Raw genomic sequence first — 14,779 nt, 5'->3', positions numbered from 1 at the left:
AAACTATTCTCAGCAACAAAAGGAAATCTGGGGGAATCAGTATCCCTGACCTCAAGCAATACTACAGAGCAATAGTGTTAAAAACTGCATGGTATTGGTACAGTGACAGGCAGGAGGATCAATGGAACAGGATTGAAGATCCAGAAATGAACCCAGACACCTATGGCCACTTGATCCTCGACAAAGAGGCTGAAAACATCCAATGGAAAAAAGATAGCCTTTTCAACAAATGGTGCTGGTTCAACTGGAGGTCAGCATGCAGAAGAATGCGAATTGATCCATCCTTGTCTCCTTGTACTAAGCTCAAATCCAAATGGATCAAGGACCTCCACATAAAGCCAGACACTCTGAAGCTAATAGAAAAGAAACTGGGGAAGACCCTTGAGGACATCGGTACAGGGAGAAAGTTTCTGAACAGAACACCAATAGCGTATGCTCTAAGAGCAAGAATTGACAAATGGGACCTCATAAAATTACAAAGTTTCTGTAAGGCAAAGAACACCATCAAGAGGACAAATCGGCAACCAACAAATTGGGAAAAGATCTTCACCAATCCTACATCAGATAGAGGGCTAATATCCAATATATATAAAGAACTCAAGAAGTTAGACTCCAGAAAACCAAACAACCCTATTAAAAAATGGGGTACAGAGTTAAACAAAGAATTCTCACCTGAAGAACTTCGGATGGTGGAGAAGCATCTTAAAAAATGCTCAACTTCATTAGTCATTAGGGAAATGCAAATCAAAACAACTCTAAGATTTCATCTTACACCAGTCAGAATGGCTAAGATTAAAAATTCAGGAGACAGCAGGTGTTGGAGAGGGTGTGGAGAAAGAGGAACACTCCTCCACTGCTGGTGGGGTTGCAAATTGGTACAACCACTCTGGAAATCAGTCTGGCGGTTCCTCCGAAAACTGGGCACCTCACTTCCAGAAGATCCTGCTATACCACTCCTGGGCATATACCCAGAAGACTCCCCACCATGTAATAAGGATACATGTTGGACTATGTTCATAGCAGCCCTATTTATAATTGCCAGATGCTGGAAAGAACCCAGGTATCCCTCAACAGAAGAGTGGATGCAAAAAATGTGGTATATCTACACAATGGAGTACTATTCAGCCATTAGAAACAATGAATTCATGAAATTCTTAGGCAAATGGATGGAGCTATAGAACATCATACTAAGTGAGGTAACCCAGACTCAAAAGGTGAATCATGGTATGCACTCACTAATAAGTGGATATTAACCTAGAAAACTGGCATACCCAAAACATAATCCACACATCAAATGAGGTACAAGAAGAAAGGAGGAGTGGCCCCTGGTTCTGGAAAGACTCAGTGAAACAGTATTCGGCAAAACCAGAACGTGGAAGTGGGAAGGGGTGGGTGGGAGGACAGGGGAAGAGAAGGGGGCTTACGGGACTTTCGGGGAGTGGGGGGGCTAGAAAAGGGAAATCATTTGAAATGTAAATAAATTATATCGAATAAAAAATGGGGGTACAGTGTTAAACAAAGAATTCTCACCTGAAGAATTTCGGATGGTGGAGAAACATCTTAAAAAAATGCTCAACTTCTTTAGTCATTAGGGAAATGCAAATCAAAACAACCCTGAGATTTCACCTTACACCAGTCAGAATGGCTATGATTAAAAATTCAGGAGACAGCAGGTGTTGGCAAGGATGTGGAGAAAGAGGAACACTCCTTCACTGCTGGTGGGGTTGCAAATTGTTACAAGCACTCTGGAAATCAGTCTGGTGGTTTCTCCGAAAACTGGGCACCTCACTTCCAGAAGATCCTGCTATACCACTCCTGGGCATATACCCAGAGGATTCCCCAGCATGTAATAAGGATACATGTTCTACTATGTTCATAGCAGCCCTATTTATAATTGCCAGAAGTTGGACAGAACCCAGGTATCCCTCAACAGACGAGTGGATGCAAAAAATGTGGTATATCTACACAATGGAGTACTATTCAGCCATTAGAAACAATGAATTCATGAAATTCTTAGGCAAATGGATGGAGCTGGAGAACATCATAGTAAGTGAGGTAACCCAGACTCAAAAGATGAATTATGGTATGCACTCACTAATAAGTGGATATTAACCTAGAAAACTGGAATACCCAAAACATAATCCACACATCAAATGAGGTAAACGAAGAAGGGAGGAGTGGCCCCTTGTTCTGGAAAGACTCAGTGAAGCAGTGTTGAACAAAATCAGAACAGGGAAGTGGGAAGGGTTGGGTGGGAAAACAGGGGGAGGGAAGGGGACTGATGGGAGTTTCGGGGAGTAGGGGTCCAGAAAAGGGGAAATAATTTGAAATGTAAATAAATACATCAATAAATTTAAAAAAAAGATATTTTACCATTTGATAAAACAACATTCCATTTTCCTGCCTGGTGCAGCTCCTATGAAATAGTTTCTGAGTCTACTGCCTATCTCCTTTGTGACTAAGAATCCTGTTTGTTCAAACAGGGTTATTGGAACACTAGACTTTAAAGGACTGAAACTTTAGTTTTGTTTCACTATATTTGCTTAGTAACACTTAAGCAATAGCTCTACTAACTTCAGATCCCTTTTAAGGAAAGCGTATTCATTTTCTTGAAGAGGCTAAACATATACTATCCTTACTGCTGAGGCCTCCTATCTGTTAGTTGCCTCACTTACATTTAGTTCTTTAGCAACCTTCCAGTTCTCACTCAGTCTGTCTTCTCTAGGGAATATTCTGGGATTTTTCACCACAGTATAAAAATCTATATTAAGAGGCAGCTAATGGGAAACATTTCTGTATGCTTTCATTTCAGTGTAATGGAACGGTTCAGGCATCAACTATATGAAATAATGACAAGCCACAGAGGAACAATAGACTGCTGTACATATGGATTGTTGTAGCAAATACAACAGCATGTCTCATATAATATATGGCCATGCCAAAATGACAACTGAACTTATTTCAAAAGAATCATGCTTATTAATGTTTAGGGGAAAGGTCAATACATTAAATTCATGGGTAGGAATGTTGAAATAGTCATCTCATCTAGTGAAATAGAGAAAAATGCCACTAATGCCTTTTGTTGACATTTGTGATGATTGAATAATGAACAAATGCACACTTGTGATTGATGTTAGCTCATAAAAAAGTCAATTCATTCACACTATTCTGTTGCTTTATCTCAACCTAGAGTGGACTAAAGAGTCCCTACTGTTAGGTCTCAGACCAGAAAGCCTGCTGTTGCACTTATATCTTCATGCCTGTGTTGAGACTGAGTGTTGGGATTATCATTCACACATCTCTGTGAGCTACAGGCTAGGTAATGCTTGGGAATATTTAATATTTCTATATGAAAATTAGTCATGCAGTCATATTGACAACTTGCTTCTGTGGAAAAGCCATGTAAAACTAGTGAATAGTATAGCTTTAGAAAATTTCTCCAATATGATGATTGTTGAGAGGTAGGAGTACATGCCTAAGTCTAGACAAATGGAACTATGGGAAAGCCGCCAGTCTTCCATGAACATGGCTGACACTAGATGGAGTTACAGATAAGAAATGAGCTTGATAGTCTAGAAAAATCAGCCTCATACTCTTTATTTTAACATGGAAGATAAAATACAGCCTGCTCTTATAGATTAAGGCATGTGTGGCTCCTTATTCCAGTGTACCATGTGATAACCTTCATTTAGAAATTATATATATATATATATATATATATATATATATATATATATATATATATATATATATATATATGCACTACATTTTGGGGTTCATAACACCCATTTGGGAGAAAACAGAAAATAGAGGTGGGTCACAAAAGAAAACTCCAAGAAGATAAATAAAGTTACACAGTGAGTACATTTAGTGGTTTACACTAGGATCACCATAAGCCCTGAGAGTCTGTTACAGAGACATTTGCTTGCTCTGTGCTCAAGAGAGCAACTCAGATGCTCGTGGGACTTAGCATAAGGCTGCTTAAATACAGAAAGAATCAAGGCTGAGTATAGTGGATTTGTTAATTAGAAACCTTCTTTAGGCTAGCTCAAGAGGGTTTATGTACAGTACTATAAGCATAATCCATTTAAAATCTAGCAAACTATATTTTATCAGAAGTAAGATATGAAAACTTTCTCTGCAAAGGGCACTGGTAGGAGAATGAAGAGAATGAAGAGAAGGACTTCAAAATAGGAAGAGAAAACTCCAAAAAATGACATTATTGTCAAACTATTTTATGCATTAAAAATTAAACAATATAAAAATCACAATTAAAAAAGGCAGGTAAAATTGAAAATGCCCCATCAAAGGAGAAATAGGGACAAAAATAGACCTATGAAAGACACACCGATTCACTAGTCATTAGGAAAATGCATTGAGCTCCCCAAGAAGTTCACCAGAATGGCTAACCTTTTTGTTTATTTGTTCCAACCACGACAAGTGATACCAGGCACCTGCAATAAGCCCAATCACTAGTGGACCTTCAAAATGTGATGCTCCCTTCAGGTACCTTTTTTATGAAATTAAATATATATTTATCTTATGGTTCAATCAAATAGCTAAATATTTACCCAAGATAAATGTAGACATACCTTCTCATAGAAACTTGTGCTCACATGGTTAAAGATATTTCAAAAATGAACACCTAAATTGCAAACATTCAGATGCCCTCCAACTACCACATGTAAAATAAACAGAGGATCAATAATCAACTAGGACTACAAATGGACTTCAAGAGTATCCCGATAAGGGAATGAAGGCATGTATAATTCTTCTACACAATGCTATGAAACTGCTTTGCCTTAAAGAAGGGTTCAGATTGACAAACTATATAGAGAAAACAGATACAGAAAAGTTATCATTGGAATACAACTGAAATAACTGTTGCAGACAGTGTCTATTAATAGATGATAAAACTAATAACCAGAAATTTGAGAATAGAAAATTTTCATAGTCTAAACTATCTGTCGTCCAAATATACACTATTTCTAAGTGAGAGAGAAGTCACTTTACCGTGTGGTAATGTAGGAGTTGGTATCCTAAAGAATGAGGTGTTCAGGGCGTTTTCCCTTCCCATACTGCACTCAGTGAGGGGCATCCTTCCTGCAGACTTCCTGCCAACCATGGGAGAGCTGCATATCATCGTGAGAACTATAGACACTAAAGCAGACGACATTCAGAAAACAAATTGCTCAGTATTCATGGAAAGTGCAGAGGTCAAAGACAAAGGAGTTCAAAGAACTCTCACACATGAGAAGAGACTAAAAAGATGTGAGATAAATTCTACCCAGGAGCCTGGAACTGATAATAGAGCAGAAACAGGAGGCAGCCTTGGCAAGGCAGAATGAAGCTACAGGAAGGACTGCCTCATCTCTCTGCCTTCCTTCCCTCCCTCCTCTCTCTCTATTTCTTTCTTAGAAGCTCCTAGTATAGTGCCCAGACTAACCTCAAAGGTGTGAACCTCCTGATTCAGCTTTCTACAAGCTGGGACTACAAGCATGTGCCACCACACTTGGGTTGTTCCTTGGCTTTGGTATTAATTGTACAGTTATCAGGAGGAACTGGATGGAAGTTGAATGAAAAGTATGACTTTCATAACATTTTCTCTAGGTCTTAAATTATATTGAGATGAAAATGGAGGAAGTGTCACAGCGACATATTCTACCAATGACAAAAACAGGAGCAGCCACAAGAGCACCAAACGGCATTAAAATAGGTTCAGCTCGGGTTCAATCTTAAGCCCTTCAGAAAATCCTACACAATAAGTGAAGACTGTCTTAGATTTCTGTTATTGATTCCACAGGTACTTCTGAAAATACAAAAATCACATGAGAGGCTCCATAGTCATTGGGTGACTTTTACAAGTCTTTAACCAGCCCTACATAAGTCTGCTACAGGCTTATGTAAGGATTTTTAGTTATGACCAAAGTGCCCTCTCCTTGTGCTGGCTGATTCTTATTCTTCTGAATCCACGGCAGCAAATGCATGCCTATGACATGGATTTATCTACTTTGTTTTTAGTTCTTCCCAAATTTAGATGCATCGTGCTCTCTGCTCATACCAAACTTATTTTAGAGATGAAAGGGATGGGATTCTTTTTTTCCTGAAAATGAATATGATTTTACTTTTTAGATGGCTTTATTCTTACAGGAGATATTTTGAATGAATTCAATTTTATTTGTAGTCTCTTTCCTCTCTTAGCTCCTGTAGTTCACAGTGTTACTTTCATAGCCAATGACTTATTAGATTTCTTTCTGAAAGCTCTCACTACTTAACAGTCTATCAGGCATGATTAGCAGGATTAGGGACAGAGAAGCAGGAGGGGGAAGAAGCTGGGGGTAGATCTACAGAAGTGATTTAAATGAGTGACATTGAGGAAACCCAGCTATTTCAACACTGAAGGGACAAGGATACATTTCCATTGAATACAGAAAAATATTTTTATTTATTTTTTTATAAAAAGAGAGACTCTAACAACAGGAAAACATCCTATTACAATTTTTCAGTGAGCCTCGGGATGTGTTTGAACAGAGTGTGACAAGAGGGCCACAGGCTGGGCCATCTAGTAATTAGTTGCCACAGTCACATAAGTTCCATTTTGTTTAGCTATGCGTCTATGTTACAATCCCAAGAGCAAATACTTTGCAGTAAGTGTTCTACAAATCCCCAGAGTCTTCTGAAATCACACAAGAATAATTCAACACCACTTTCAGCCACAGCAGACTAAACACTTAAGGCTAATAGAAGACCAGAAAATTTACCTGCCTTCTCCTTTTGCTGCCACATCTATGCACTTCTGTCTCTGGGTTACACCTTCCTCATACCCCTCTTCCTCTTTCCTTTCTTGATAACAGGGAAGCAGGCTGTGTTATCATGGTCTACTTTCCTTAGATTTCAGTGACGCCAAAATCTTTTTCTGGTCAGTTTGCTTCCAACATCTTCTCAGCATCTATTACAAACACTCACCAACACCAGTCCTCTACCAACCATCATGACAGATGAACCTGTGTTCTACACCATCAAAGCAAAGGAAGGAAGAAACTCCAGATAGACTCCTGCTCTGGAGACTACCACTTTCTTACCACAGGTGTCTGCCTGAATCCTGGGCTGAGATCATAGTGGCATTTTATCCAGTCTTTTCCAGGATGTAGAAATAGAAAGAGAAGCACAGGAGAAGTGAGAATCAATTGGAAATGCCTTTGTCATTCAAAATTAATGCTTGATTTAAGAATAAAACTCTAGACTTCCTTTTTAAAATATTTATTTTTTATATTTTTAGATTTATTTATTTATTATGTATACAGTATTCTGCCCACATGAAGGTCTGTACTCCAAAAGAGGACATCAGATCAGTATATATAGTTATAAGTTGCCATGTGGTTGTTGGGAATTGAACTCAGGACCTTGGAAAGAATAGTTGTGCCTTTAATCTCTGAGCTATCTCTTTAGACCAACTCTAGGAACTTCTGAACATGAGTACAGGGTTTGACCTTTTCTAGTCCATCCTGAATCCTGGGAAAGTGCCTGGCATCCTGTAGCTTGTCATTTAATACATATTATCTGAATGAGTGAAGACTTTAACGAATGTTAATCATTTTGAATTTAAGATAGCAGCAGCCTTGACTATTTTCAAAGCTACCAGTTTATAGCGGTAGCATGCCTCAAATGTTTTTCTGTCTAGTTCTGCCAACAGTAAGCTGAATGGAGTATATTTTCCTGAAAAAAATTCTTATTTAAGAAAAGGATGCTTCTTGGTCCTTACTGTAGTGTACTCCCTAGCTTATGTTAGTCTACACACCCCTTCTCTTGCTCTGACAACAAGACCTACACTTTCTTTCTGTTGCTGGTTACTTCTCTTCTGTCTTAGCTTCTCATTTTGAATATATTTCTTTTCTTTTTTGTGTTTTTCCCCTGATTAAGTATGTTTCCTGAGAATTTCATACATACGATGTTTTAATTCAGTTCTCTTCCAGGGAATAACACCTTTCCTCAACAGCTAGGACCCATCACCACTTTGCTAAAGCCTTTCTCGTTTGCATCCTTTGCATCTGTGAACCAAGCTCCTTGCCAGACTTCAAGGACTTCCTGGAAGTCTTCAGATAAAGGCAGTCATGTTCAAACACGAAAATACCGCTTTCTCTCTAAATCTGCTCTCTTTCTTCCCTGATTTTCATTTCCTCTCTTTTACAGGAATAATACGATTATAAACCATTTAAATATGACCTTTACTCCTCATATAATCAGGCAGTAACCAAAATATCTCACTCAAGTCTTGAAAATAAGTCTTAAATTTATTCCTTTCCAAACAGATATTGATTAATATAATTTCTCACCATTTTTCTTGTCTTCCTACACTGGCTTCCTTGCTATTTTGCCTTTTTTTCATTATGTAATTAACTGACACTGATTACTTTCACTAGCTTTCTTGTGGTTACAGTAAATGCTAAGTTCTGATTCAAGTCTTAAAAAAAACACTGTCTGCCTAGAATACTCTCCTACCATTCTTATCATGATTTTGCATTCAATTCTCTCTTGCAATCTAAAATGTGTTTATATAATTAGATTTCTTTTTTGTCTCCTTCAGTGTTTAGCACCATCTCATTACTCAATTAGCAAAAATATACAAAAGAAAGTTTGGTTAGTGAGCCTTCATTGAGTGGAACTTGTCCCATCGCATCCTGACATAAAGATCCGTGCATGTGCCAGTCCAGGTGATGTTTCCAACAAATGGGCTTCTGAGGGCTGGCTACCATCTTCCCTGTACTTCTTGGCTTGAGTAAGCATCACTTTCCTTTACCTGGTGCTATCAGAAAGACCCTAACTATTGTTGCTAAGCAATCACACACTAGAACTTTCAAGACTTAGTAACAGTAGGCCTATTATTTTATCATTAAATAATAACAAATATTCCCTTGCAGTTACAGAAAGCTGACTAATATACTGTCAAATCTGTTAATGTTGCTTACAGATAAATTTCCTCATATTTTCCAATGTATGTATTACAAATTAAAAAGTTGGTTGAAAATGTCATCTCTTTTTCATCTTGAACCACACTAACTTTTTTAATTATCTGCATGAACCTAAATTTATAATGATCTTGGAGGGATAAGCTTTCCTTGTGAACATCTCATGTCTCTTTGTTTGTTAAGGGAACAGGATTTATTAGGCTAACATTTGACCTCTATGTTTTTCTACTCTGATCTGCACTTTCCTGTTATTCGGAGGAAAACAAAAATCTAAGCCCTAGGGAGGTTTGGTGACTATTTCATAAATAGTTAGCTGGCGAAACAGTTACTCTAACAGTGAAAGTTTGGAGGTTTGCCTTTATTTAACAAGAATAAACCAATCTGAGAACTAGGGAACCTCTTTTTATGCATGTAGCACAATGATTTTTGACTGAGTAGAATCTTTTCTTTTATGTATACTCATTAAAATTCCCTGTGAGTGATTCACAACATTTTTGAATGTACAAAGGTTTTGAGTAACTCTAGAAGTTTCTATTATAACTTTAGATGGAAGATAGACCCTGTTGTTGGTCTCACAGTTATTGTGCTGTATTTCTTCATCACTACGCTGCAATTCTTAACTTCTTATAGAGAGGTAGCCTTTTGCCTCTTGGTGATGTAACTATTTTCACTGATAACTATCAGTTACATATCGTGACTACATATATTACTAATGATTACAAGTCTGTCCTCCAACTAATGCCTTCTATTTGCTTTCTGGAGAAAGAGTCTGTGTTCCACATGTGGTTATAACTGATTTATCTTACTTTTAATCAGTTATATCTTAACAGACTAATAAAGTTGTGATATGATTGATATAAAAAGACCCAATTTTTAATCAGACATCATTTTTGCATGATGCAGTCTTTAATCATTTAGCTTTCCAATTTAAAATAAAAGCAGCTATATGTGGACATATGAAGGAGCAGAAGTGATTCAAAGAATTGCACAATACATATTGCTAAGAGAAAAGACTATACATAAGACAAAAACATATTCCCATTAAACAAGAACTTGTAGATGGATGGCCTGAAGGTTTTTATTTATAATCTTATATCACTTTTAATGGGGATTTAGTGTATTTGTTTCCCAGACCCCAGGACAATCTATCTACAATCAGGCCCTTGTACTGCATCATTATCTTCATCACTATCTTTTATGCAGTTGTGGCATCTTTAGGGAACATTAATTGCTAGCTATCTCTTAGCTACTTAAGGGCAATCCTGGAACAATTACTGTGTATTTATGGGAACGAGGTATTCATTTATTTATTGCTTTTCTTCTAACAATCCCATAGCACTTGACTCAAGCTGATAACAGTACAAGGAGGATCACCGATTATTGCCGGAATTGCTTTTCTCTTATCCCCACAAAGGACCTTGCAGCGCCTCAACACTCCCCTATGGGGCTTGCTCTTGGCAGCTAAAATACAGTGCTGATTGTCATCAAGGGTGCATTGACTTATACAGACTTAGTTTCCCCATTTTGTAGAGCCTTTTTATAGGTCCTAATTTAGATATAAATATGCTATATAATATAATATATATGATAATATGGATGAAGTAATAGTATTTATTTGATAAGATTTGATCTATTAACTAAAGAAAATAAAGATCTCTTACTTTCCAAACTTTGAATATATCCCTGGTCTCTTATTTTTTAGACATTCGATGTATAAACTGATGCAAGAGAATTTGGCATCAAACTTAGTTTATAAGCTTTCCTCAAAATTAAATTTTTCATGTAAATATTAATTTAAAACAAATGAATCACTTGAAATGGTCAAGCTAATGACAGGAAGTCAACAGATGAGGCTAAATTCAGTATATATTTATAGATTTAATTTGTATAGAAATAATTTGAAGTCTTGAAAAAAGGACAACTGAGATGTTCTAATCAATGATATCTGGGTTAGTTTAGTTTTGTTTTACAGACATGAAAGTTCAGTATAGAGGTGTTAAATAATTTATCCAATGTGTACAGATCTTAACTGGCAAGAACAGAATTCCAATAATGATTCATTGATTTGGTTATTTATTGCTGTGAAAAAAATTAAATTTAATGGCTTAAACAACAATTTTACGTGAATTTAATAGGCATTTGGATAATATGCATCTAACAAAATAATAGTAGTAAGTTCATTCCTAGGGTATTTAGGCTCCCCAACCATGTGTCATTAATTAGATTTATAGTCTTAGACATACATTTCATCCTACGGAGCAGACTTTAAATCTGAAGTTGCTTACCCTCAAAACATTTGTTCTACACGGGTAATGTTTGAGATGGTTCATTCACAAGCCTGGCATTTAGTGCTATGTAGCATTTTGACTGGGGCTGTTAAGTAAAGTACCTCAATTATCTGTTTTTTTAAATTGTTTTTATTGGATATTTTCTTTATTTACATTGAAATGTTTTCCCCTTTCCAGTTCTCCCCTGCAGAAAGCCATATCCCATCCCCCCTCCCCTGCCTCTCTGAGGGTGCTCCCCCCACTCCTGTCCTCACGCCTGGCATCCCCTACACTGGGGCATAAAGCGTCCTTAGGCCCAAGGTCCTCTCCTCCCTCTGATGTCCAACAAGGCCATCTCTGTCACGTATGTAGCCATAGCCATGGGTCCCTCCATTTGTACTCTTTGGTTGGTGGTCCAGTCCTCAGGAGCTCTGGGGGGGGGAGTCTGACTGGTTGACACTGTATCTCCCCCCATGGGGCTGCAAACACCCTCAGCTCCTTCAGTCCCTTCTCCAACTCCTCCATCTAGGATCCCCACACTCAGTTCAATGGATGGCTGTGGGCATCCACCTCTGTGTTTGTCAGGCTCTAGCAGAGCCTCTCAGGAGGCAGCCATTTAAAAATCTATCATCTCTCTCTCTCTGTCTGTCTGTCTATCCATCTGTCTGTCAGTCCATCAGTCCATCTGTCCATCCATCCATCCATCCATCCAATTCAGTGTGTGTGTGTACATGTGTCTTTGTGCTTGTGTGTATTTAATGTGTGTTGTGTGTGTGTGTGTGTGTGTGTGTTTGTGAGAGTAAGAGAGAGAGAGAGAGAGAGAGAGAGAGAGAGAGAGAGAGAGAGAGATTTAACATTTGTAATGACTATAAGAAAGATGTGAATAAAGCCATATGCAAGTCACAACACAGGTGTTACGGTCAGAGGATAATTGTAGCAGTCAGTTCCCACTGGTACCTTGTGATTAAACTCAGACTACGTTCAAAGCCCTCTTACCTTTCTAGACTTCTTTTTGCAATACTGCATGGATTGTTTTCATTTGACATGAAAGTTGGGTTTCAGGAAGAATTACAGACTACAAATATCAAATATAAAAAGAAAAGCCATGTGTTCTGCTCTTGCTAATGTCCCAGTGGCCAAGGATGGACACGTAGCTAAGTTACGTATAATTGTGGTTGAGAAGGACTTATGGGTGAATATAGAAAAACTTAAAATCACTACAATAAATATCCACTATAATGCCTATCATCTTAAACCTCCTCCCTGCTTTCTAAACTCTTGGAGCTGCAAATAATCTGCTCCCTTGAGCAACATTTTACCAATGACATGGGTGAAGAATGCAGAGGTTTTAGATGCAGAGGTCAGTACATATTTATTAAGTTATTGCATTTTCTTATTTTTAGCTATAATATAAAATTTTAACATCCCCTTAAATGATTTGAAAAATGTTCATTTACATATTTTACTTTCATGTGTGTGTTTGTGTTTACATGAGTTTATGTTCATCACACATGTACAAGAGCTTGTGGTAGCATGCAGAAATCATCAAATCCACTGGAACTGAAATGACATATGATTCTGACTTGGCAGTAGGCTCTGGAAACTCAGCCCAGGTGCTCTGCTAGAGTAGGTAGGATGTGCTCTTAGCCCTGAGCCATCACTCCAGACCCTACTCCTATTTTCAGTGGTTGTTAACAAAATTTTAATTATGCAAATAAAAATACCACTTTCAAATATCTAAGTAATTTTCATGAAAACTTCAATGATATTTTCTGTTGGATTTTTATGTTTAATTTATTAGTGAATAAAAATGGATACATAATGTTACATTTTCTGCCTTTATCATTTATCAAAGGAAACTAATTACTTAAAGTATGTGACTAATTTTGGATTTTAAAGTAATTTTCCTTCAAAATAATGACCTTGATTTCACTATTTCTGTAACAACAGAATTGCTATTTCAGCAGTTATCTTTTTTTTACTTTATACCAAGTATAATAATTTATTCATAATGCTATTAATAGAGCTGACTTCCATATAGAATTTTTTCTGGAAATGTTTTACTCTATGATAAAGCGTTTTATACTTGTCTATGGAAATGTATTTCTAAGCAGTAGTATTTTACTTTAATGAATCAAATATTGATGGTCAGTCTTCTATTAATATTGACATTTAGAAAAATATAACCTTTTACTCTTGAGTCATTATGCTAAGCCAAATGAGCAAAGTTTAAAGGTGATGCCTTTTCAAAGCTTTGTGGAAACCCATGCAAACTCTGATAATGCCATGGCCTAGAGGCAGACACCAAGAAGAGATGTCAGAAGACAGCATCCTGATATGATAAAAACTAAGCACACTGTATGAGAAATAGTGAGGAGAACCAGGAACTTACTTTTAGTGACAACACCTTCTAGGCGAATGATGTTTGGGTGATCAAACTGTCCCATGATGCTCGCTTCTCTTAGAAAATCTCTTCTTTGTCGGTCCATGTGGCCACCTTTCAATGTTTTAATGGCAACTGGGATCTCCCTTTTCCCTGGTGTCTTCAAACGCCCACTGCAGACTTCTCCAAATTCACCTTAAAAGACAAACAAAAAATCATTTGTTTAAACCAAACACTTCTCTTTCAGAAAAATCCAAATTACCATGGTATCATTTGGAAACGAACCAAAACCCATCTTTCCAGTGTTTGCTTGGAAATGCTTTTTCTTTAGACTGTGTAAAAAAAAATATGCGTGATGTATTTATAATGCTTCTACCATTTTGCATCACAAATTTAGGTGAAGTAATGTTCTCAGAATTATGATTATAAAATAAAAATATTGATAAATTTTCAGAAACACTGAAGGTGTTATTTCTGCATCAAGGCAGCCCATTGAGAGATATCCCTGATTTGCTACACAATTATGTCCAGCAGAATGGGATGTGCTAGTGTAACTCTCGAGAAAAGCCATCATTATCTGACATTTCCTGGTCTTCTTCTCAGTCCTAATCTATGGGCCAAATTCTGGCTCTCTTCAGATGATACTCCTGGGATGTATAGTTTATTTGACCCCTTAAGTCTGGGTTTTATGACAATTAAGAAAAAATATTGTTTTAATTAATTTATCAACATTGTAAAAAAAAAACTTAGGCTGAACCCAATTATAATAGCTGATTATATAGGATAGAGGATTATATAAGATATATCGATGGAAATATAAGTGTAGGAAGATGAGTTATATTTCAGCTCTGGTTATATTGATAGATTAAATACTCAGGTTATTGCATGAATACATACTGCTATATTGCTATGAGAGTTAAAGAAGTATATGGTACTATCTTGTGCTCCATTAAAAAAAATAGGAGATGAATGCAAATGAATTCCATCCACGTAAATGCTGTTTTGATTAAGACTGATCATGATTTGAGGATTGGATGTGAGGGATATACCTTATGTTTAGGTGAACACAGTAGGATATACAAGCATAGGAGGGGTAGGGACATTCAAGATGGGTATGATGAAGACAAAGATTAAAAGGTCAGAAAAAGCAAGGAATGATGGAG

General features: G+C 37.1%; 1 protein-coding gene across 1 annotated transcript in view; it reads right to left on the bottom strand.

Moving 5' to 3' along the window:
- Epha6 (EPH receptor A6) overlaps nt 1–14,779 on the bottom strand; it is a 993,878-nt gene that overhangs the window by 262,481 nt on the left and 716,618 nt on the right. Inside the window, exon 11 of the mRNA XM_052158907.1 lies at nt 13,626–13,811. Coding sequence (XP_052014867.1) covers nt 13,626–13,811 — 186 coding nt within the window. The remainder of the gene's footprint in view (nt 1–13,625; nt 13,812–14,779) is intronic.

The sequence above is a fragment of the Apodemus sylvaticus genome, chromosome 15 (genome assembly GCF_947179515.1).
Source record: "Apodemus sylvaticus chromosome 15, mApoSyl1.1, whole genome shotgun sequence".
Lineage (NCBI taxonomy): Eukaryota > Metazoa > Chordata > Mammalia > Rodentia > Muridae > Apodemus > Apodemus sylvaticus.
The sequence above is the reverse complement of the archived record's forward strand: the minus strand, read 5'-3'. Positions and strand labels throughout refer to the sequence as shown.